Source organism: Heliangelus exortis, chromosome 1, assembly GCF_036169615.1.
Source record: "Heliangelus exortis chromosome 1, bHelExo1.hap1, whole genome shotgun sequence".
NCBI lineage: Eukaryota > Metazoa > Chordata > Aves > Apodiformes > Trochilidae > Heliangelus > Heliangelus exortis.
In genome coordinates, this window is record NC_092422.1 from 121,598,531 (window position 1) to 121,622,111 (window position 23,581).

Genomic DNA, 23,581 nt, shown 5'->3' on the forward strand with positions numbered 1-23,581 from the left:
CGACAACCGTGTGTTTACCAGGAGAGATGGACAGGACTGTGCCTCTGTGCTGAGATTAATGGTGTTAGGAAGATGCTAAACAGGGGATAGGCAGTATTGTGGCTTGTGATTTTGTTTAATGGGAAATTAATGATATGGTCGCACATGCACAATTGGAGTATATTTATACTTACGAACCGTTCATATCCGTGTAAGTGATGATGAGTTTCCCAGCAGAGCGCTGCAGCAGGGATCAGCATGTGGTGCAGAGTACAGGGTGAGAGGGAGGAGCGGTATATATGGAGATGCAGTGTATCATGGAATCACGGAATGGTTTAGGTCGGAAGTGACCTTAAAAGATCATCTAGTTCCAACCTCACCAGCCATGGGCAGGAACACTTCCCAGTAGACCAGGTTGCTCCAAGCCCTATCCAACCTTCAACACTTCCAGGAAGGGGATAGACACAGCTTCCCTGGGCAACCTTTGCCAGTGTCCCTGGGGTACAGATAGTTCTGTAGGTACCAGCAGCCAGGAGATGCAGTGGGGAGGCAGAGGAAGCCACTGCAGGTGCCCCACACGCTTGTCAGTGACTGCACTGCAGGGTCTCATGAGCCTCGGAGGGGCCCCATGCGCACCCCGAGATGTGGGCTGTCGGTGGGGACCCCGTCTCCTCCGGCCGGGTGAGGGTGCTACCTGCTGCGGGCTGCCTGGGGCCTGTGTCAGCGGGCGGCGCGCAGGGGCCGGGCGATGCCAGAACGCTTCGGGCTGCGTGGCTGGCCCCGTGCCCCGGGACCTTGACGGCGGTGCAGAGAGACCGGGGGGGAGGGGGACAGGCGGAGGGCAAGACCCCGGGGCGGAGGGCAGGTGGGGTTGGGCGACGGGATGGGGGTGTGCGTGTGTGCGGAGGGATGGCGGAGTGGCGGCGGAGCCCAGGATTATGGGATGCCGGGATGGACGGTGGCTCCCGGCGACTATTATTATGGGATGCCTGCTTGGGCGGGGGGAAGGTGGGGGTGGAAATGTGTGTGACTATTATGGGATGTTCTGGGGGTTACTACCGTGTGCCTCCCCCACCCCCCTACCCCACGCCGCCCCGGTACCCCCCATCCCCGCAGGAGGGACGCGCCTGGGATGGGGTGGGAGCGCAACGTGGGGGGGGGGGGGGGGGGGTCCTTGCTCCGGCGCGTGGTCCCGGGCACGGGGAGGGAGGAGGGACACACGGACACACACACACACAGAGTATTATGGGATGTCGGAGCAAAGGGGTGCGAGCATGGAGAGTATTATGGGATGTTTCTCGGAGGGTGTGTGTGTGTGTGTGTGTGTGTGTGTGTGTGTGTGTGTGTGTGTGTGTGTGTGTGTGTGTGTGTGTGTGTGTGTGTGTGTGTGTGTGTGTGTGTGTGTGTGTGTGTGTGTGTGTGTGTGTGTGTGTGTTGGGGGGGTGGGGGGAGGGCGTATTATGGGATGTTCCCGGCGGGAGGGGTTATTATTATGGGATGTCAGGCCGGGCAGTGAGTGGGAAGTTCTGAGGGGAGGGCGAGTATTATGGGATGTCTTGGTGCGGGGAAGGGGGGTGTGGGGGGGGAAGTTGCTAGGGAGACGGAGGCGGGGCCTGTTGCCGGGGTCCAGGGGATATTATGGGATGGAGGCGGGAGCGGGGCGGGGCCTGGCCAGGTTTTTTCCCCTTTAAGAGGCGGTGCCGGGGCAGGAGCCATTTTCCCTTCAGCAGCAGCAGGAGCAGCAGCAGCAGCGGCGGTGGCGAGCGAGGAGCCGGGGTCTGGAGCCGGGTGAGGAGCCGGGAGGGGAGGGTGGCGGGCAGGACCTTTGGGCGCCTCTCCGCCGGACGCCCCTATGCGCTAGGCCCCCCAACATCGCATTCCCCTCCCCCAGCCGCAGTTTCCCCCGGGGGCTGTTTCGTCCCGTCCCCTTGCCTGGCCGTCCGCAGGGTATTCCCCCCTCCCCTCCCCCACCTGACACTGCGCCGGGGAGCGGCCGGTCCCTGTAGTCCTGGGGGGCGCCCGCCAGGGTTACGGCGCCTGTCCCCGGGGAGCTGCGGCCCCTCGCGAGCCGGACTTCCCCGGCCCCGCCCCGCGCCCCCGCCCGGGAGACCGAGCCCCGCCGAGACGCTGCCCCCCTCCCCCCCCCCCACCCCCTCTCGCCGCCCCCGCCCTGCGCCGCGCAGCCCCGCTCCGGGCGGGGGCGCGGGTGCGGCGGGCAGCCGAGCGGGGCTGCCGGCGCCGTGCAGCCTGCCCTGCCTTTTGTGTGTGGCCGGCGGCGGAGGGGGAGGAGGAAGACGCTGGCCTGCCTCTCCGGCCGCCGCGGTGTCAGCCCGGGGCCGCCGCGCCAAGTTTGGGCGGGCGAGTTGGAGACTGCCGGCAGCGCCGGTTCCGCCGCTGTCCTCCGTACCGGGTTCCCTGCCGCGGCTCGCTGACAGCGTCCCGGCCGGACCGCGGTCGCCTTGGGAAGCACAGCTGCCCTTCCTCCGTCGCCGCCTTTTCCCAGCTCCGGGTACCACTAACCGAGGGCAGCTTGCTGCAGAGGACAGGAGAATTTTCCTGCAGGACAGCTGTTTTGGCTTCCTCGATAGAGAGGAGTTGCTGACTCAGTTTAATATCTTGTGCCTTCAAAGCCTGCTTCATCACAACTCTTAACGTGATACTTGCTGCCAGTGTTTCTATTATCTGTAGGGTCGAAATCCAGTAAAGTTGCTATCTTAAGCTTTCTCACAGATCCTCTTGGTAGCACTATTGCTTGGAAAAACGGAGTTCGGGTCTGCTATAACTTTCTCTTCTTCTTTTCAATGAAGTACTGGCTTGACAGGCAAAAATACGATACCCTGTGTAAGTCCAGGCCTCCCCCAGTTCGGAGGACATGGCATCAGGCATTGGATCTCCGTCACCGTGCTCGGGGGGCAGCGATGATGATGAGATGGAGATACTATTGAACAACACTATCCCCCAGCATCCAGGTATGGAGAGCCTGCAGGATGTGCATGTGAGATGGGTGTATTGCTAGTTTAAAGCTGATTATGTGAACTACATTATGTGCTGGGGAATGGAATTTTTTTTTTTAACTACGAGTCATGCATATGTTTTTGATTTTGATATTAGAGTCCTAGGGTTACTTCAAAGCACAAGGCTCGTGGCTCTGTATTAGGTGGAGAGCTGACTTTGTTCCAAGCCATTGCAGGCTGTCGGGACCTGTGCTTTGAGGAGGTGTAAGGAGTGGATGCAAGGTATCCAGTTCTGATCGGGTACCAAAATGCCTTCGAGTTTCATGTTTTGTGAATGGGGAGTGGGGTAGTATGTGAAAGGGCAAGGTGCCTGGCTTTCTTTCATCTGGGAACTCGGACGACGTCCAGAGCAAACTGCCCTGGGCTGTTGCATGACCCACTTTCCTTTGTCACCACACCCAATTATTGAGATTTCTTGTGGTTCTCGCTCTGTGCTGCTTTGCTCACCTTTGCCTGTCTTGTAGTCTTTGTACCTTGACTTTTTCCATGCGCTTGCATCCTTGTCACCAATGTGAGACTTGAGTTAGAGCCCTGGGTACTCTTCCAGTTTGGGCTTTTTGTCGCTGCTCTTGTTGATGGCTTGCTCTGAGCACCTGCGTGCATCTGGATCCTCTTCTTCCTTGTGGAAAGGAATAACATATTCTCATGTGCTGGACTGTAAGACAAGTTTTAGTTTTCCTACTAACTTATGCGGTAGTGTTGTACAAGAAAATGTTGCAACTAGAAAGTGGTCTTGTGGTGGTGTTTTTGTTTAGGATTTTTTTCTTAAGTTTTGGCTCTTGGGCTTTGTGCCACTTCGGAAATATTAGGCACAAGGGGACAGTCAGTAAGCCCTGCAAGGAAAATCTTGATGAAAGAAAAACAAAATCCCCGCAAACTGGAGGGCTTTATGTAGTAAGTTGGAAAGAATGGGACACTACTGTCTCTAAATCAGCACTTGGGTGAGAAGAGCTGGTGGGATCTTTGAAGGACCAGACCTGCTGTTGCAGGGCCATGGGGGCAGAGAGATTCCATCAGTTGTGCATGTGGCAAGGGCCACAGACCCCAGATTCTGAGAGCTCGACCTCTGTCATTTCACCCCTGGCTGTGGTAGCTCCTCTGACCTGTGGCTTCCTGCATCCTGCCCAGCTCCTGTGGTCAGGAGGCCATTTTCCCTTGGAGGCAGAAGGAGTGACTCTGGCTGTTTGCAGTGGGCGGGGCGGTGGGGGAGGGCGGGTGGCCGAGCTCTCCTGCAGCCTGCCACAAAGGGAAGAAGGGCTGGCTGGCCGCCCCTGCCCCTCGGGCAGGGGACAGGCGGGGAGGGGGGTGCACAGATGGGAGCATGAGTGGTGAGAAGCTGGCATGTGTTCCTCTGGCCAGGCGGTGAGCTTGCTAGCTGTTGGCACGGAGGGAAGGGATTGGGGCAAGGTTGCATCAAATCTGGATTGGAATGGAGTTGCTGAGTGGCAGATTTCCTGTGGAGGTGGACAAGCGGTGGCTTACTGGCCTGTGTTTTGCATGCAGCTGTAGGATGCTCTGTACTGCTAAAGAGGGCTAGGTAGTAGTTGTTTCTTTCCTGGAGACCCCTGGGCTGAAACAGTAACAGAGGTTCTCGGATGCATTCACCATTTTGTCTCCTTTAGATGTGACCATCTGTTCTATGCTTTTCCCTCCTCTTGTTGGGTTATGGCAAACTTCTGGTCCCCGAGATCTGAGTGCATCTCTGCTTGGAGGAGCATTGTGGCTATATGGGTGCTACTGGGGGGAAAAGGGAAAACATGTGCAGGGATTACCTGTTACAAGCATATGATTATCTGTTGTGAACAGTAACAGAGTAAAAGGTTTTAAAGGCTTCTGTGTTTGTAAGTATGTATTGAGAAGTAGAAACATTACCTCTGTGACAAGTGGGCTATGTTGTAGTGCACAGGTGGGGTTTGGATAAGATGCGTTGCTGCTTCTCTTCCAGAGCCAGAAGAAGAGCCAGAAGAAGAGCTGCTGTCAGAGGCTGAGGCACCCAAAATCAAGAAGAAGAAAAAGCCCAAGAAACTGAAGGAACCCAAAGTGCCCAAGCTCAGCAAGCGTCAGAAGAAAGAGGTAAATGAAAGGATGCCTAAGGTCACACTCTAAAATACAGATGTATGGAGTGAGTGTCCTTTCTGTTGTTGTTGGCCTATGGCAGCAATCCTTTGTGTGGACGCTCTAGAACCTGGGGAGAATGGTGTCTAGTGCTTATCCAGGGTATTTTCTCACAGCTGCCTGATCTTCTCTCTCCCTCCCTCCCCAGCTGGGGGACAGCTCTGGTGAGGGGAATGAGTTTGTGGAGGAAGAAGAGGAGGTTCTCCGCTCTGACAGCGAGGGCAGTGACTACACTCCTGGGAAAAAGAAAAAGAAGAAATTAGGGCCCAAGAAAGAAAAGAAAAATAAAACCAAGCGGAAGGAGGAGGAGGAGGAAGAAGAGGAAGATGATGACTCAAAGGTGAGAAGCTGCCCTGCTGTCTGACTGCTTGCTTCTCATTCCCATGTGTCTGATTTTTGAGGATCATTGTGCTCTCCGTTTGTGATGGCACATGGAGCTGGGGCTGTTCAGTGTTGTCTTTGTCTGCTAGACCTGCTTGACTTGACTGTTCTTCTACCTTGCATTCCTTCCATTCCTCAACCTTATACACACCTAGAACGTGTAGTGAATCCAAAGGCTTTTTCCATGTCCGTTGATCTAATGAGGCTGTCTCCTATGACAGTGATAAGTGGACAGGGGGTGAGAGGGAGGGATGGGAATACTCCAGTCCTGAACCTGTATCACCAGTAGATGTGGGGAAATTCAGCTCTTTCCTACGGCAGAAGTTTTCCTCAGAGTTGCTGCAACTGTCTTTGTACAGGAGCCGAAGTCATCTGCTCAGCTTCTGGAAGACTGGGGCATGGAGGACATTGATCATATCTTCACTGAGGAGGATTACCGCACTCTCACCAACTACAAAGCTTTCAGCCAGTTTGTCAGGTGAACTGAGAGTCTGCACTTGGAAGGACTGTGAAGGAACAAGGCAGATGGGATAAGGACTAGGTTTCTTGGTTTTGGAATCTCCAGGCACATTAGAGAGACTAGCATCCTACCTAGAGCAAAAACTGAAGCAACAGTAAAACGATTGATTCACATCTTTTGTGTTCAGTGATTAAGGTGATGCAAGTCCTCACTCCCAGTCACCTTTCTTTCCTACTATGCTAAGTTTCATTTCTGAGCACCTAAGCATTTTGCATCCTCTTCACAGTGTGAAGGATGGGAGTGGAGAGATTCAATGGCTGTTGAGATCAGAGATTAGAAAGGAATGTAGTTTGAGATAGAGGTGCTGATAGGGGTGGTGGCAGTGGGAAGGAATAATGATCTAGATTTCAGAGTGGTTCAGTAACTCTTCCTTAACTGTATGCAGGCCACTTATTGCAGCCAAGAACCCTAAAATAGCAGTGTCGAAGATGATGATGGTACTGGGAGCCAAATGGAGGGAGTTTAGCACAAACAACCCCTTCAAGGGAATTTCGGGTGCCTCTGTGGCAGCTGCTGCAGCTGCAGCTGTTGCAGTAGTGGAGAGTATGGTGACAAATGTGGATGCTGTCCTGCCGCAGCCCCCTGTGGATGTGCCACTCAGGAAAGCCAAGACAAAGGAGGGCAAAGGTGAGATGAAGCATCGGGCAGAGTGGTAGAGGGTGAGTGGTGTCAAGGCAATAGCCCTTCTGACTTGCAGGCTCCTCTCTTCCCAGGACCCAATGCCCGGCGGAAGCCAAAAGCCACTCCTCGTATTCCTGATATCAAGAAGCCTAAAACAAAGAAGGTGGCACCTTTGAAAATCAAACTGGGAGGATTTGGTTCCAAGCGTAAAAGATCATCAGTAAGTGACACTCCTCCTTTGACCGGAGGAGGAGGAGGTGATGGTGTGCTAGAAATGCTGGGATGCATGTCTGATTGCTTCCCCCAGCACTTGTGCATGAGTAGCATAGCTTTTTTTCATACCTACCTCAGAGTGAAGATGATGATCTGGATGTGGAGTCAGACTTTGATGATGCCAGCATCAACAGCTACTCTGTTTCAGATGGATCTACAAGCCGTAGTAGCCGCAGCCGTAAAAAACTCAAAGCTGGGAAAAAGAAAAAGAAAGGTACTGATGCCTGCTGTCATTTTGGGACAGAAGCACAGCTAAGAGTGGAAAAAGATGAGAGGAATGTCTGTGTAGAATTTGGGCATTTAATAGCATACTTGAGGGAGAAGGATTGTTTGTGAAGGAAGAGCCTGATTTTATTTTAATAGAATAAAATAAAATGACCTCAAAGATCATCTAGTTCCAACCCCCTATGTGGGCAGGGACACCTTCCACTAGAACAGGTTGCTAAGGCCCCATCCAACCTGGCCTGGAACACTTCCAGGGAGGGGGCAGCCACAACTTCTTCAGGCAACCTGTGCCAGTGTCTCACCATCCTTACATAAAGGGTATTTTCCTAATGTCTACCCTAATAAAGAAAAGAAACTCAGGATTTCTTTATACCCTTGATTGGGTATAAAGAAAGTTTTCCTAGCCTCAACTATACCTTAAATTCCATGGGTGGATGGAGGCACAAAGGCCTCTTTTCACTCTTGTTCCAGTTCTTGCCTCCTGCCCTCTTTGCTTACAAAGACAGAGCAAGAATTTTGTTCTGGATCTCTACAGAGACTGTTGGAAGAGCACATTCCCTTGCTGTAGAAAGCTTCTGCCTGTTTTATACTCTTGTAACTCTTCACCACCTTCTACAGGTGAGGAGGATTCTACAGTAGCTGTGGATGGCTATGAGACTGATCACCAGGACTACTGTGAGGTGTGCCAACAGGGAGGAGAAATTATACTTTGTGATACCTGCCCTCGTGCCTACCACATGGTTTGCCTGGACCCAGACATGGAGAAAGCCCCAGAAGGCAAATGGAGCTGCCCACACTGTGTGAGTATTGGATCCCTTCAAACTATGCAAGAGCTCGTAGAGGTGGGATGTCAGATGCATTGGAGCTGCAATCACAAATGTGTGATTCTAGTTTTATGATTTCCCTCTCCTGAAGGAAAAAGAGGGCATTCAGTGGGAAGCGAAGGAAGATAACTCTGAAGGTGAGGAAATCATGGAGGATGTTGTGGGGGATGCTGAGGAAGAAGATGACCACCATATGGAGTTCTGTAGGGTCTGCAAGGATGGAGGAGAGCTGCTGTGCTGTGATGCCTGTCCTTCATCCTATCACATCCACTGTCTCAATCCTCCATTGCCAGAGATTCCCAATGGAGAGTGGCTTTGTCCTCGCTGCACTGTGAGTTTTTGCTAGTACCACTCTCCTATTGCTAGAAGAGATGATGTAATCCCCTCTGATCATTGTATTTTTCTGGAAGTGCTTAGTCCTCCCAAAACTCTTCCGCTCTCACATTTTTATCATAGGACATTGTGGCCTGGTTATTTGTAGCTGGATTGTGTGTTCTTCATTGGTTGCTTTCTCCAGACAGCAGCACGGACAGGGCTACAACCTTTGAGTCTTGTGAAGTTCACCCATGCATAGAGCAGTTGGGCAGTTTTGGGTCCAGAATGCCAAGGTTCAACTTTCTTGGATCCTGTATGTGTAGAAGCAGGAGAATGAGTGCAGGCAAATTCAGTGCTTAAACCAGTATTTTAAACTCATTCTGCCAGATTAGTTTTGGTTTGGGTTTTTTGTTTGTTTTTTTTTTTTTGGTGCAGTAATGCCAAGCCCTTTCTTAGTAGATGATTTGGATAAATGTCACTTTTTTTAGGAAGTTCTAACACCAGTATAAATGGTGTTACATGCTTTCATTAGGTGATAAGGACTACTAAGATGAACAAGAAACCTGCTTCAGGACATATCCCTATGCTGGGCTGGTAGTTCTTCAGCTAGCTTTCACTGAAGTTGTGGTTGGATACACTGGGCTCATCAAGCCCAGTAATTCTGTATTTCGTGGAGATTTTCTGAAGTGGTGTGGCCTTGGCAAGACAAACTAAATTTTATACTGAATTAAGTTTGGGTTTTCGCAGTCCTAGGAGAAAAAAGGCAAATTGGAGAAAGCTCAGAGATATGTAGCAGATACAGGGATGAAAGCTTCCAAGCCCAAAAAGCAAAATTCTATCTGTGTAGTAAAGTTAAAATTCAGGAAGAGAAATGTGACTGTTTATACTTCTCAGCACTTGTCTGTTAGTGTATGTATCCTCTGATATAAAAAACTCTGTTTAACTCCTCAGTGCCCAGCTTTGAAAGGAAAAGTGCAGAAGATCTTGATCTGGAAATGGGGTCAACCTCCAGTTGGCCCTCCACCACCACGTCCACCTGATGCAGACCCTAATGCTCCTCCCCCCAAGCCTCTGGAGGGTCGGCCTGAAAGGCAGTTCTTTGTTAAATGGCAGGGCATGTCCTACTGGCACTGCTCTTGGGTGTCAGAGTTGCAGGTGAGTGGAAGACTAAAATAGTGTCAGAAGGGTGGATAGTTGGGGGAGGATGTTTTGGACACTTCTGGGGGGAGGAATGCTTAACTAAATGTTTCTGTCCTGTCCCTAGCTGGAGCTACACTGCCAGGTCATGTTTCGAAACTACCAACGCAAAAATGATATGGACGAGCCACCCTCAGGAGACTTTGGAGGGGAAGAGGAGAAAAGCCGAAAGAGAAAGAACAAAGACCCCAAATATGCAGAGATGGAGGAGCGCTTCTATCGATACGGGATCAAGCCTGAGTGGATGATGATCCACAGGATCCTTAATCATAGGTAGGGGAGGTAGCAAAGAGGATTTTCGATAAAGACCTTAAGCAGGGCTAAGGGGAGAGTGTATGAGCTGTACTGCAGTATGACTTGGGGAAAGAGTGGGACTACTTCTGTATGATAGATGTTCTTATCTCTGTTGGTTCACTTAAGGCATCTTCTTTACCATTATGGGTGTAATGGGTGAATACTGTCATTCCACTATGCTTAAAACTTCTGGTTTCTTCTGCAGTGTGGATAAGAAGGGGAATGTCCACTATTTGATTAAATGGAGAGACCTACCTTATGACCAGGCATCCTGGGAAAGTGAAGATGTGGATATCCAAGATTATGACCTCTTTAAGCAATCATACTGGAATCATAGGTAAGAGAAGTATCCAGAGGTTCCTTTCCCTGGCCACAAGAGAAAATACTGGAGTATGGCAGCCTCTAGCAGTCGACAGGTTTATGGAGGTAGCCAAGAAGCATCTTCCTGACTCCTTATTCAGTTGGGTAGGGACCTTGTGCCTCTGCACCAGCTCAGGAGGGCTTCAGCCCTGTTTTGTGCCTGTCTGAGTTGGGTGATTGCTCTGCTTTTACAATAGTTTTCCTTTGATCTGTTACAAAAGTCATTAAACTGTCCTATTTTTGGAACTGTCTCTGTGTAGGGAGCTGATGAGAGGTGAAGAGGGCAGACCTGGTAAGAAGTTAAAGAAAGTGAAGATGCGGAAACTGGAAAGGCCCCCTGAGACTCCCACAGTAGACGTAAGTTATTGTTTATTGCTAGGGAACCATCTAATATAGCTGCTTATTTGGGGGTGGGAGGCAGGTGAAGAATAAGAAACTGAAGAGTGAAGAGTTACTTCCTGGCCCAAAGAACAATTGGGTTATAGCGTCTTCAGATAAAGGCCCACCTTGTCCATGCACTGCCTCTTGATGAGAAGTTTGGTGGTTTTGTTTTGTTGTGTGTTTTTTTTTAAACAAACAAACCCACCATAAACAGCAAACCAACAAAAAAAACCCCTCAAACATCAACAACAAAAAGACCCCAAATGACTTTTTGGTGGATCTGTTTTGACTGTTGGGAAATTTTTTTTTTTTTTGGTGTTTGTCTGGTCACCGTGTGTGAAATCTCATCTGTACTAGGAAACATACGGGTGACTGGGAAAAGAGCCTTGATAGCTGTCTAGTCTAAGGTAAAGGATCTCATCTCTTCCTTCTTTTGGTTGTAGCCAACAGTGAAATATGACCGGCAACCGGAGTACCTCGATGTCACAGGGGGGACCTTGCATCCCTACCAACTGGAAGGACTGAACTGGCTGCGCTTCTCTTGGGCCCAGGGCACAGATACAATCTTGGCTGATGAAATGGGCCTGGGAAAGACTGTGCAGACAGCTGTGTTCTTATATTCCTTATACAAAGAGGTGAGAGCTGGGAGATGGCTGCACAGGGAGTTTCTGCCTGCACTGGTGGTGACATTCATCTAATGCTCTTACTGATCCTTTTCATAGGGCCACTCGAAGGGTCCCTTCCTGGTGAGTGCCCCGCTGTCCACAATTATCAACTGGGAACGAGAATTTGAGATGTGGGCCCCAGATATGTATGTAGTGACCTACGTTGGTGACAAAGACAGCAGGGCCATCATCCGTGAGAATGAGTTCACTTTTGAGGATAATGCCATACGTGGAGGCAAAAAAGCATCCAGAATGAAGGTACAAAGCTCTGCTGTAATGCAAGCCTGAACTGAAAGGTTTCAGCAGCTGAGAATCAGGTGCTCTGATGTCCCTGGGAACTCACTGTGCTTGTAGCTTCCAAGGGGAAATAACTGCAAATCGATGACTAGTGGGAGTTTAGACTCCTGCTTCTATACTATTTAAACACTCCTACTAGTCTGAACTAAATCACTACTGAGAAATAGAGTTGACTAAGGTAGTAGTTGATTGTGGGCAAGTCCCTCTCTCTCTCTCCTACCTAATCTTTGAAGATGTACATAATTTCTATAGTTCTAAGCCAATGTAAGAATTGCTGTTATATTATAAGCAAGCATACAAAAAAATGAATTTTTCAGTATGTCTGAGGAGCTAGCTGACAGTGAGGCCATACCTAGACATTGGAGAAATAGCATTCCGTACCCAGGCAGGAAGCAAGAGCCTGATCTAGGTGACTGGGTTTTGTGGAACTTGTCTTGTTAGGCATGATGAGAGCTAAAGGTTTTTCAGTGGCAGAAATAGAAAGGACATCTATTTGCTGCTTCTTTGTTAAACTTCTCTGTTACAGTATCTGGCAACTATCCCGAAGTATCTGGTACTGAGAGGGAGACTTAGGTGTGTTAAGCAAGTAGTGGGGGATTAAAAGACTGCAATTGTTTGGGTAACATTGTGTATCTTGTGACAGGAAACTGAGGGTGTGAAAAATGTTTGTGCTGTTTGATCAGGACTCCTCAGAATAACTTGATGGAGAAACACTGAATCTACTTTATCCTGGGGTATTCCCCTATCCCATTACTATGTCCATCCTTTTCCTTTGCAGAAGGAGGCTGCTGTGAAGTTTCATGTGCTTCTCACCTCCTATGAACTGATCACAATTGATATGGCCATACTAGGCTCTATTGACTGGGCCTGTCTCATTGTGGATGAAGCTCACAGACTGAAGAACAATCAGTCTAAGGTACACAGAAGTAGGTGGTTTATATGGTTTATAGGCATGGCACGTGTTGCAGGGGGGAATGGGCAGAGAGTGTTCAGAAGATTAGAGAGCTGCTCTTAAGCCTGTAAGTTTGCCAACTCTTCGTCCTTTATTCAACAGTAAATTTGGTGCATTGTTTAGAAAATCCAAACAAAGCCATCTCATTTGGAATTCAGCTGTCATTGCTAACAATTTTTTAATGTATCAGTGGTTAGAACAGCTTTCTTGCTGAGTGAATGGGCAATTGGTGTACACTAGAAGACAGAAAAAAAATGGAAGCCGATGTCTGCACTCAAATACAAACTTGCTTTTCTGAAAGCAGATTACATATCTGCACTGCCTCTGTTTTGGAAAGGTTTACCATACTGAGCATAAAGCAAGCAGCATGAGCACAATTATCCTGCTTCCAGGGTAGGCTTGCAGATGTTACAGAAATGGGAGAGGTGAATAGAGGTGGTTAAAAATGCTTGGGTATATGTTGAAAGACAGCTGTTTTTTTTATGAGGCTGCACCTTTAAGCACAGCTTAAAGTCACAGCTGTGCTTGCAGTCCACTTTCCAGATAATTTTTTGTTTCCTATAGGCACTAAGGCTGGATGGGATTCTATGCTTAGCTTTGAAATTATTGCAAGTAGTAATGAATGCTTGCTATTAATATTCATTAACTGAAAGGGGATGTAAAAGCTCAGGGTTACACTATGAGTAATGATAGCAATTGTTACCCACGGAGACTGTTGAATCTACCTTTTTCTACAGCAGTTTGATGTCCCATAAGGACAGCTTCAGGTGTTTGGCTGCAAAACAGTCTGTAAGACTATTCTTAACAGATTGTGGTTAGCTACCAAAGTTTTGCATATATAATCAGTGACTTAATTCCAGTGTTTTTTGCTGTAATTACTTATATAATGGTAAATCCTTGTGGAGGCCACTGGAAGGATCCTTCTGGTTTAATAACCAGAAAGTAAGTTGTGGTGGACTTGTGTCATGGCTTTTTCTTTGCCATCTAGTACAGGCTACTGTCATTAAGTTTGATCTTGTATCATGCTAAGTGTGAAATAAGCAAAATAATGGTCAAGCTCATAAAATAATTTCTGCTTTTTTGTCAATTTGTGCTGGTGAATGTGGTACATGTGCTTTTCAGTTCAGTAGTTGAGCTTGCTGCCTCTGTCTGGGATTACTTCATTGTTGTGAAAACCAGCATAAGTTACCTTAAAGACACATTGGCAAACCCTTAGCTGCTTTTCTTCTCTGCTTGTTCCAAGCTCTGGAACATTGCCAGGATTGATATGAATAGGTAGAGTGACTTAGCTATTTCTGGAATTCTCAAGGCAGAGTAGTTGTAAGAATGTGGAAAAAAGTACATAATATACCAGTCTGGAAGTGATTGGTGGTCTGAAAGAGCTTGTAGCTTAAAAGAGCAAAGGAACCCACCAGGATCTGATAGATTGTAGGATTTGCTGCAGTCATATCTAAGTTACACAGAACAGTGATCCAAATGAGATCAGTATAGTGCCCCTGACTGGAATGTGAACTACTTGGAGCTCTTGTCCAAGCAGCTGATCTGTTGTAAATTGAACCCTAGCTTGGTGTCAACTTTTTTCCTATGAGAAATTATTTTTTGTAGGCCTATGACTTATTAAGCCTTTCACATGTTTGCATAGTTTGTCTTTTTCCTATAATTTCTTCCCTGTTCTTTGCTTCCCAGTTCTTTCGTGTGCTGAATGGTTACTCTCTCCAACACAAGCTGCTGCTTACAGGAACTCCCCTGCAGAACAACCTGGAAGAACTGTTCCACCTACTGAACTTCTTGACACCAGAGAGATTCCAGTATGTTTTGCAGTGCAAGTCAGCCTGCGTGTCACTCCTACCCCCTTCCTTGGTTTTTTTGCTCTTTTTTTCTCTGTGGCTGTTTCTAAATGTCTGTTTCTCTGCAGTAACTTGGAGGGTTTCCTAGAAGAGTTTGCAGATATTGCCAAGGAAGATCAGATCAAGAAGTTGCATGACATGCTGGGCCCACACATGCTGAGGCGTCTCAAAGCTGATGTTTTCAAGAATATGCCATCTAAAACTGAGCTCATTGTCAGAGTGGAGTTGAGTCCCATGCAGAAGTGAGTGGGAAAATAGAGAGTACCTGCTGTTGGACTGCTGTTGCTCTGTTCAGCTGTTTCAAAGAGGATGCTGGAACAGCCTCATCCTTGCTATAGGGCTTTCTATACAATGGATAGGAGGAATATTTCCTGCTGCCACTATAGCAGAGGAAGGGCTAATCCTGTACTCTGATGTAAGGAGTAAAGAGACATTGAATGCCACTGGCAGGTAATGCCAGGAGCTGTGTAGAGTTTAGCAAGAGAATGTTAGTCATTCTCAAGAGGAGTGTCTGAGGTTTTGTTTTTGTTTGTTTTTTTCAGGAAATATTATAAATACATTTTGACAAGGAACTTTGAGGCACTGAATGCACGGGGTGGTGGTAACCAAGTCTCCTTACTAAATGTTGTTATGGATCTGAAGAAGTGCTGTAACCACCCCTACCTCTTTCCTGTGGCTGCTATGGTATGTCCATTTGCTTATGCTGTATAAGCATAATTCCCTGCTGGCTGTTACCAGGGAGGCAGTTAGCTCCCTAGTGAAACATAAAAGGGGTTCAGCTTCCTAACTTTCTGCCTCTTGTTTTTCATCCTGTCTTTATGTAGACCCAACATGCTGGAAGCTCTTTCCTTTTCCAATATCTTTGCATGACAGGCAGGAGTTATCTTGTGGCTCATGCAAGATGGTAAGAGTAGGGGCTAAGTCAGTAGAAAAGAGAAGGGCATCTAGGAGTCAAATTGCAAGAGAAATAGGCACAGGGTAGCACTGGTGTTTCATACAAATAATGCTACATGTGGTGGTTGTGCCAAGCTGAATGACCAGATGTGAGTCAGCATCTGATGAATGCAGTTAAGGATTAAGACCAAGCTACATCCCTTCAAACCATTTTCTTCCTCCACCCCCTGCTGCCTGTTTTTTTTCCCTTCTGTTCCTCACAGGAAGCTCCAAAAATGCCAAATGGCATGTATGATGGTAGTGCTCTTATTCGAGCCTCTGGAAAGCTGTTGCTGCTCCAGAAGATGCTGAAGAACCTTAAGGAAGGAGGTCACAGGGTACTCATATTCTCACAGGTAATATGGGAAAAATAACCTTAAGGCTGGGAATTATTTTTCTGGGAAAGGAGCCTCTTGATCTGCTATCCCCTTTTCCCTCACATTGCTGTGGTGGTGTTTTCCTGATACACAGATGACTAAAATGTTGGACCTTCTAGAAGACTTTTTAGAACACGAAGGTTACAAATATGAGAGGATTGACGGAGGAATCACAGGGAACATGCGTCAGGAGGCTATAGATCGCTTCAATGGTATGGAAAATACTCTGTTAGCAAGATGAAAACTGTTTATTACATGTGCTTAGTGGTCAACATGCAATTGTTGTGGCCCAAGTCTTCCATTGCTCTCCTAGAATCTTAAATTAGTAGTGATTTCCCCCTGGGGTGATGTGGGTTAGATACAAGTCTTCAGTTGACTAATGCACTCTCCTTTGATTACTTTTTTTTTCTTCTATCTAAGCTCCTGGTGCTCAGCAGTTCTGCTTTCTGCTTTCAACTCGAGCTGGAGGTCTTGGTATTAACTTGGCCACAGCAGATACTGTGATTATCTATGATTCAGACTGGAACCCCCACAATGATATCCAGGTGAGTCTGAATGAGACACTCACTGTGGAGTAATCCTGAGGAAGAGGGGAAGTGAAACCATCAGGGGGAGTGAAGGAATGCAAGACTTGCCCTCTAGAAACATGCAAAATCAGAGCAGTGAGGATGGGTAAAGATGGGAAGTGAAACAGCTGAGGGTTCTTCTAAGCCCAGTCTTCACTAAGGTTAAGAGCCAACATGAAGGCAACTGGGAAACTTGTGGAGGTAGGTGGGGTATATCAGGCTTGTGTAGCTATAGACTATGCTGAGCACATCTCTTTTCTAGGCCTTCAGTCGTGCACACAGAATTGGACAGAACAAGAAAGTGATGATATACCGTTTTGTGACAAGGGCCTCAGTGGAGGAGCGTATCACTCAGGTGGCCAAGAAGAAAATGATGCTAACTCATCTGGTAGTGAGACCAGGGTTGGGCTCCAAAACAGGCTCCATGTCCAAACAGGAACTTGATGACATTCTCAAATTTGGCACTGAAGAGCTCTTCAAGGATGAGGCTACAGAGGGGGGTGAGTGCTTGGGAGCAGAACTGAAGAAGGTGGGGAGGTCCGGCTCTTTATTTAGCAAGTGACTGTAGGCACAGTGATAATTATAGCTCTACATGGAGGTCTAGGGTGGCTTTTCCTTTCCTAGTCCCTTGAGATCCATGCTGCAACTGTTCTTACTCTTCCCTCAGGGGATAACAAAGAAGGTGAGGACAGCAGTGTCATCCACTATGATGACAAAGCAATTGAGCGTCTGTTGGATCGGAACCAGGATGAAACAGAAGATACAGAACTTCAGGGCATGAATGAGTATCTCAGCTCCTTCAAGGTGGCCCAATATGTGGTTCGTGAAGAGGAGATGGGGGTGAGTATGAGGTGGATGTAAGCCAGTGTCTTCTGTTAAGTGATACAGGGTAGATTGAATTGAACTCTGTTGCTTTTAAAGGCAAGTGAGAATGTATCTGCTCGGACAGATGGGTGTTTTGGAGCTTAGGGCTGTAAATGTGTTACCTCTCTGTGGCAGGAGGAGGAGGAGGTTGAACGGGAGATCATTAAGCAGGAGGAGTCAGTGGATCCCGATTACTGGGAGAAACTGCTGCGTCACCATTATGAACAGCAACAGGAAGATCTGGCCAGGAATCTGGGCAAAGGCAAACGTATTCGCAAGCAAGTTAACTACAACGATGGCTCACAGGAGGACAGAGGTACAAATCCACAGGAACCAGAGGGAGAAATGGGTGTAAGTATATGTTGCTGGGAAATAACGGAGTAGCGTTTCAGGCTCACGTGCTGTTTTTCTTTCAGACTGGCAGGATGACCAGTCAGATAATCAGTCAGACTACTCAGTTGCTTCTGAAGAAGGAGATGAAGACTTTGATGAGAGGTCTGAAGGTAAGTTCTGGTGAAGCCAGAGTTACTGGGTCACTTTCTCTGAGTGTGGTAACAACCGGGACTTGATTTGGGTGACTTAGCACTTCATGGCACTGTTCTGCAAGGGAAGTATTCACACCACAATATGCTGTGCATTGTCTCTACTCCTCAGCTGCATTTCTCTCTTTAGCAGCTCGCCGGCCTAGCCGCAAAGGCCTGAGAAATGATAAGGATAAGCCTCTGCCTCCCTTACTTGCCCGTGTGGGAGGGAACATTGAGGTAAGCAGTACCAGGGTAAGCATTTGCATCTAGATGCTTCTGTATGACTGTTTCCATATCTGTCTGCCATCTTCTCCATTCTAGGTCTTGGGTTTCAATGCCCGCCAGAGGAAAGCCTTTCTCAACGCTATCATGCGCTATGGAATGCCACCTCAGGATGCCTTCACCACTCAGTGGCTTGTTCGAGACCTCCGTGGCAAATCAGAAAAAGAGTTCAAGTGAGTGTGCTACAGAAAGATTAAAGACTGGCAGCATCCAGTCTCTTTGACAAGGAATGAGAATTGGACCTTTTCTGGCCATTCCTTAGAGATTACACTTCCTAATGTACTAGTTGATCCTTTGCTGGAGGAATGAACAATAAGCTAGGGGAGAGACTGGGAGGTTCTTCTGTTTCTTGGACTCAGCTCCTCAGTCAACAAAACCAAATGGTTTTAGAGGAGTAGCATCACCAATGCATGTAATGAATACTCTCCCCAAGTCCTTTTTGGGCTTATGGTTGTTTCTGGCTCAAGACTGCGAGCTGTGTGTTCTTTATGTATACAGTAATTCTGTCAGGAAATTCTCCCTTGAAGGAGCTTGGAACCCCTGGAACTTGTGTTAAGATGAGTTAGGAGCCTTGGGGTCTGCTAGTGCAAATAAATCTCCAGCTATAACCTTGGTTTATAGCCTAATTGTTTGTCTCAACTGCTGCAGGGCTTACGTCTCGCTCTTTATGCGCCATTTATGTGAACCTGGAGCTGATGGTGCAGAGACCTTTGCAGATGGGGTCCCACGGGAAGGTCTCTCTCGACAGCACGTCCTTACTCGCATTGGGGTCATGTCACTTATACGCAAAAAGGTAGGTGCCTGGCAGAGCAGCAAAGCCTTTGCTCTCCATACGACTTGTAGTCCCTGGGATGATGAGCTAGAGAGTTACCTTTCCTGTCACACCTGTTTTTCTTGTGCGCTGAGTGGTCTGTCTTCTGGTTTGAGGATGAGTTTTGACTCCTGCAGTGATACGTCTTTCTCACCTTCTCATGCAGGTGCAGGAATTTGAGCATGTGAATGGCCGCTGGAGTATGCCAGAACTGGCAGAGATAGAGGAGAACAAGAAACTTTCACAGCCAAGCTCACCCTCTCCCAAAACTCCAACTCCTTCAACACCAGGCGATACGCAGCCAAATACGCCTGCACCTGTCCCTCCACCTGGTGAGAGCTTCCCTTTTGCATAGTCCTGTGTCCTGACCTCATCCTAGCTACTCCCCTCACCGGAGCTGTGGTGGTGGGGTCTGGGGGTGGACACAGATCAACTTCTCATGTTAGGAGGGCTGCCAAAGACGTGTGCAAGCTCTTAAAGGCAAGAGAGGACATTAGCTTTCCTTGGATGAAGTGACAGAAGTGAAGCCCAGCATTTGTAGTGGGCAGGAAAGAAGGGGTTGGGGGGTTATATCTTGACCGGTATTGGTCCCATTTTGATGGGCCTAATATCTGTTCATAAGGAGACGTATGCTTGCTAACAGTGAGGGGAAGACCTTACTGATGGCTTCTCTTCCTTTTTTGTCTTCCGTGCTGTGCTCGGGTGGGGAATATACAGAAGAAGGAGTAAAAGCAGAAGAAGGAGCCAGTGCTAAGGAGCAAGGGGAGTCATCTGAACCAGAGAAAGATCTCAATGCCTCTGCTGCTGAAACAGAGGTCCCGATGGAGGTGAGTGTTGGATTGCTTATTTGCCTTCTGCTGAGGCAGAGATGAGTTCTTTAAATATTGGTAATATATAAAGATAATTCTCAGGTCTTCAGACTTGGGCTTAACAGTTTTGTGCATCTTTGCTTTCCAAAATGCTGTGACTGTCTTCCATTTTCATGCAGTGCTTTACCGCCCTTCTCATTCATTTCTGTCCTTAGCAGTGTGCCCAGCCTGTGGAGACACCACCACAGGAAGCAAAATCCCCGGTGAACCCCACAGAAGCAGATGAAAAAAAACTAGAGGAACCAGAGGTGAAGGAAAGACCAGATGAGCCAATGGAAGTAGAAAGCAAAGGTATCTCTAGGACTAGGAATAAAACATTCCTCTGCCTCAAATACTATTTTCCTAAAGTTGCATCTTTTTTGCTTCAGCATGTCGTCCTAAAGAAATGGGTGTAAATGCAGACAGTGTTTGGGGCTATTCCAGGACTTGAAACAGGGAATCAGGGAGCTTTATTAGGTTTCACAGGCTGAAGAACAAAACAAAACCCTGGGCTTGCCATACTCCCCTATATCTCAGTTTCTCCTTCTCTGTTGCAGCTGATGTGGAGAAAGCAGAAGACAGAGCACCTGTTGAGAATCCCCCTGAACCTCCTATAATCACTCTGGATGAGAAAGGTAAGTCATGGTAATTACATTCTCTTTCTTAATACTCCTCCTGCAAGGATTCCTTGTGGGTGCTGTCTGCCAGGTTCTTTCTAACAATTTCTTGTGTGTACAGATGAGAAAAAGGATGATGATAAGAAAGATGTAGTGATGCTGCAGAATGGAGAGATGCTGAAAGAGTCAGTAGATGAAAGGCACAAGAAGGCAGTAAAGCAGCGCTTTATGTTCAACATAGCAGATGGTGGCTTCACTGGTACGAGAAATCTTTGTGCTTGAACTTAATGTGCCCCTGTTTGTGTTCATAAAACAGCTTTCAACTGTTCTGGTGTCTCTTGCCTTTCCAGAACTACACTCCCTGTGGCAGAATGAGGAGCGGGCTGCAACTGTCACAAAGAAGACCTATGAGATCTGGCATCGGCGTCATGACTACTGGCTCCTTGCTGGGATTATCAAGTATCCTTACCTTAATGGACCAGTTCTCTCCCCTTGTCCATGAACTGTCACGGTGCAGGTGACAGTCCTGGGTCTGACTGGAGTATATTAAGAGAGTGCTTTATCCGCTTTCACAACATTAAAAGCAATGGTGGGAGGAGGAGTTTCCTGCCAGCATAGTTCAGACTTAGCTGGACATAGTTCTCATTCCTTTTCCTTGGCTCCTGCTCCTCCCCTCTGTGCCCCCTTTCCCCACTCCCTCTTGAGAACTGTATCTGCTTGTGTATTCCCTTGTTCTCACTGCCTTTGTTTGCCTGAGCTCATCCCATCTCAGTCATGGCTATGCCCGTTGGCAGGATATTCAGAATGACCCACGTTACGCCATCCTCAATGAACCCTTCAAGGGTGAGATGAACAGGGGTAACTTCCTGGAAATAAAGAATAAGTTCTTGGCAAGGAGATTTAAGGTAAGGATTTCTCTTCAGTGTGGTAGGGGCCTTTCAGCCAGCTGGACCTCTGAGAATGAGCTTGGTGTTCCGAGTTTCTGTTGAAGTGAAGTCTTCTGCAGTGCCTTTTGTTTTGGGGGAAAAACAAAACAGTATGTTAGGAACTCCCTGTACTCTAGAAGTGGTACTGGGGAGCTTGGCTCAGTGCTCTCTCCAAAAGGTTATTAAAACAGTTGGTATGCAGGAGGCTTAAGGTTCAAGTGACTTCTTCCATTGCCGCTTCTGCTTGGTGTGCTACAACCCACTCAGTGTGCCTATCCATAACTCAAAGGTTGTACAGATTAGTGAAAGGGTTGCCTGCAGTATCTGCCTCATCCCATTTGGGAGTGACATAGCTTAGATCTGGGAGTTGTTAAAGACCAACCCAAATAAGCACCAAATAGTTCTCAGTCTTGGGAGCAAAACATTAATTGATTGTGGTTTGGCTGATCAGTTCTGCACTAACAGGATCCAAATTGATTTCTGCAAATGTCCCTGACATGCATTTAACTTTTCCTGTAAGAAGCATTGGATGCTTCTCACTTGTTCAAAGGGAAGTCTCTATTCCCGTAAACAGTAAAGTGTCAAAGTTTGGGCTCTAGAAAGAATCTGAGGAGGAATGAGACTTCTAGTTCAATAAGAGACTACCATAAATCCTCTAGATGTAGCCTGGTTTTCTTGTGTGCCTGGACTAGCTAAATGGAGCCTGTAATTGTTTTGGACTCCGGGCTTTACTAGTGAAAGGAGTTTAATCTGCACCTCATGAGACAGTGGAGAACTGGATCAGGAGAGACTGGGTACGCAAATGAGCTGCTGCTCAAGACAACTGCTGAAAGCCTTTTTCTCATTATTGCCCCATCTTGCAGCTTCTGGAGCAAGCACTGGTGATTGAGGAGCAATTGCGGCGAGCTGCCTATCTGAACATGTCAGAAGACCCCTCTCATCCATCTATGGCTCTGAACACACGTTTTGCTGAGGTGGAATGCCTGGCTGAGAGCCACCAGCACCTATCCAAGGAGTCAATGGCTGGGAATAAACCAGCTAATGCTGTGCTGCACAAAGGTAATGCAGTGTGTAAAGTACAGGATGGGTGTTGCAGCATCATCATCCCCTCTGATCTCTTCTTCCCTGTGGGGTGTCCCTTTTCCCTCTGAACAGATGTCCCTTTCTCTTCCAGTTCTGAAGCAGTTGGAGGAGCTTTTGAGTGACATGAAGGCCGATGTGACTCGTTTGCCTGCCACCATTGCCCGTATCCCACCTGTGGCAGTGCGCCTCCAGATGTCAGAGCGCAACATCCTCAGCCGGCTGGCCAACCGCAGCAGTGAGCCCCCTCCACCGCCACCTCCCCAACAAGTACGTACCCTCTCTGGTCAGTATGCAGAGTTAACTCTGGGGGGAGCTGGGGGCTCGGGGGAAAGCCGGGGTTCACTGATAGCCATCGAATCTCACATCACCTTCTCTTGCCCCACAGGTGGCCCAGCAGCAGTGAGTCCCTGGCCCAGTGCTGTTGACCTCTCAGCCAAGCTGAAGTGATCCCCCCCCCCCACCCCTTCACACTCTACCCCTCTGCCTGACATTCCTGACTGGGTGCTGTTTCCCTCCATGGAAGCTGCTGTGCAGGTCTCTGGGAGGAGAAGAAACTCCTTCTGCTGCAGCCAGCCTGTTGGAGTGAGGAGTGTGCTTGGAAGAGAGGGGGATGTATGATGGACTCTGTACATAGTGACTGGAGGCCGCAGCGCCATGTCTGTTACACGGAGAACCTGGCTGCAGTGTTTGCTGCCTCCACCTGGAATTCCGGATTTCATTTTTAATTTTATTTTGAGTTTGTTTACTGAGATGAGTGTGCAGGCAAGACCAAGCAAAAGCCAGGACAGAGACAAAGCTACCTCCATCAAGATCCTTTTTAATACAAAAACTGACTGGACTTGTCCACTAATAAGCAGCTTGAAGAAAAAAAACAAAACAAAAAAAACCGAAAAAAAAAACCAAACAAAAAAAAAAAATCGAAAACACAACAACCTTGGTAAAACTGAAAAATAAAGTTTCCTTGTATTTTATTCTGTTGCCTGTGTTTAGCAGAAGGGGGAGGAGGGGGCCAAGTACCACTTGCCTGCCCTCTATTGGGCTTGAACACAAGACCATCTTTCTGTGTAAAAAGGGCTGTGGAGATACTTTCACCTCTGAATTTTTGCTGCTTCTGCCCCCTCTCTTTCCGGCCTTCTTTCTACTGTTGGTCATTTGACCCCGTCAGCCTTATCCTCGAGTCCTTTAGCGCCGTAGAAGTGTCACGGGGCCGACTCTTGCCCGGTTGTAGCTGCCTGCCTGTGGAAGCGCGGCCCCCACCCCTCCCCCCGACTTGGGCAGAGACCCTGAGCCTGCCCCTGCTGTCCCGGGTCTCCACGAGCTGCTGCCCGGCAGCGCGGCCGGGACTGCCCCTCCAGTGCCGCCGGACGGAAGCGGCTCACGGGGCGGAGGCCCCGCCTATCCCCGCTTTGGGCCTCCGGCGGTGCCGGCCGAGCCACTCGGCGAGCAGGAGCAGCGGCAGCGGCCAATGGGCTGGGGGGAAGGGGGCGGGC

General features: G+C 48.3%; 1 protein-coding gene, 1 long non-coding RNA gene and 1 other non-coding gene across 16 annotated transcripts; 2 read left to right on the top strand and 1 right to left on the bottom strand.

Annotated features, from left to right (window-relative positions):
• Nucleotides 1-1,694: 1,694 nt before the first annotated feature.
• Nucleotides 1,695-2,928, bottom strand: LOC139805517 (uncharacterized). Its single transcript, XR_011729846.1, has 2 exons — nucleotides 2,790-2,928; nucleotides 1,695-1,757 (listed from the first exon to the last, which is right to left on the bottom strand). It is a non-coding gene; the product is annotated as an uncharacterized lncRNA (long non-coding RNA).
• On the top strand, nucleotides 2,808-23,062 carry CHD4 (chromodomain helicase DNA binding protein 4). Of its 14 annotated transcripts, none has more exons than XM_071763898.1 (39): nucleotides 2,808-2,948; nucleotides 4,939-5,066; nucleotides 5,257-5,448; nucleotides 5,849-5,967; nucleotides 6,395-6,636; nucleotides 6,723-6,850; nucleotides 6,982-7,117; nucleotides 7,747-7,928; nucleotides 8,044-8,283; nucleotides 9,219-9,422; nucleotides 9,532-9,737; nucleotides 9,964-10,095; nucleotides 10,379-10,475; nucleotides 10,943-11,134; nucleotides 11,222-11,422; nucleotides 12,240-12,377; nucleotides 14,100-14,221; nucleotides 14,329-14,502; nucleotides 14,803-14,944; nucleotides 15,418-15,549; nucleotides 15,665-15,782; nucleotides 15,991-16,115; nucleotides 16,399-16,636; nucleotides 16,804-16,976; nucleotides 17,136-17,316; nucleotides 17,393-17,503; nucleotides 17,673-17,761; nucleotides 17,846-17,979; nucleotides 18,455-18,599; nucleotides 18,784-18,949; nucleotides 19,335-19,444; nucleotides 19,642-19,777; nucleotides 20,023-20,100; nucleotides 20,204-20,341; nucleotides 20,433-20,541; nucleotides 20,855-20,987; nucleotides 21,872-22,067; nucleotides 22,183-22,374; nucleotides 22,477-23,062. In XM_071763898.1, exons 1-39 carry the CDS (start codon nucleotides 2,852-2,854, stop codon nucleotides 22,536-22,538), a joined length of 5,838 nt encoding a protein of 1,945 aa, XP_071619999.1. In that variant the 5' UTR covers nucleotides 2,808-2,851; the 3' UTR covers nucleotides 22,539-23,062. The 14 variants fall into 14 exon arrangements, with proteins under 14 accessions (XP_071619999.1, XP_071620054.1, XP_071620063.1 ...); XM_071763953.1 differs by having other exon boundaries at nucleotides 22,183-22,358; XM_071763962.1 differs by having other exon boundaries at nucleotides 19,645-19,777; nucleotides 22,183-22,358.
• Nucleotides 18,977-19,112, top strand: LOC139791862 (small Cajal body-specific RNA 11). Its single transcript, XR_011724071.1, has one exon. It is a non-coding gene; the product is annotated as a small Cajal body-specific RNA 11 (non-coding RNA).
• Nucleotides 23,063-23,581: the final 519 nt, after the last annotated feature.

Bases quoted from the DNA above. Each gene is read 5' to 3' on its own strand.
- CHD4 (XM_071763898.1), top strand. From the start codon at position 2,852: ATGGCATCAGGCATTGGATCTCCGTCACCGTGCTCGGGGGGCAGCGAT. The intron at 16,116-16,398 runs GTGAGTCTGAAT...TCTCTTTTCTAG, and splicing joins ACCCCCACAATGATATCCAG to GCCTTCAGTCGTGCACACAG. The intron at 17,504-17,672 runs GTAAGTTCTGGT...TTCTCTCTTTAG, and splicing joins CTTTGATGAGAGGTCTGAAG to CAGCTCGCCGGCCTAGCCGC.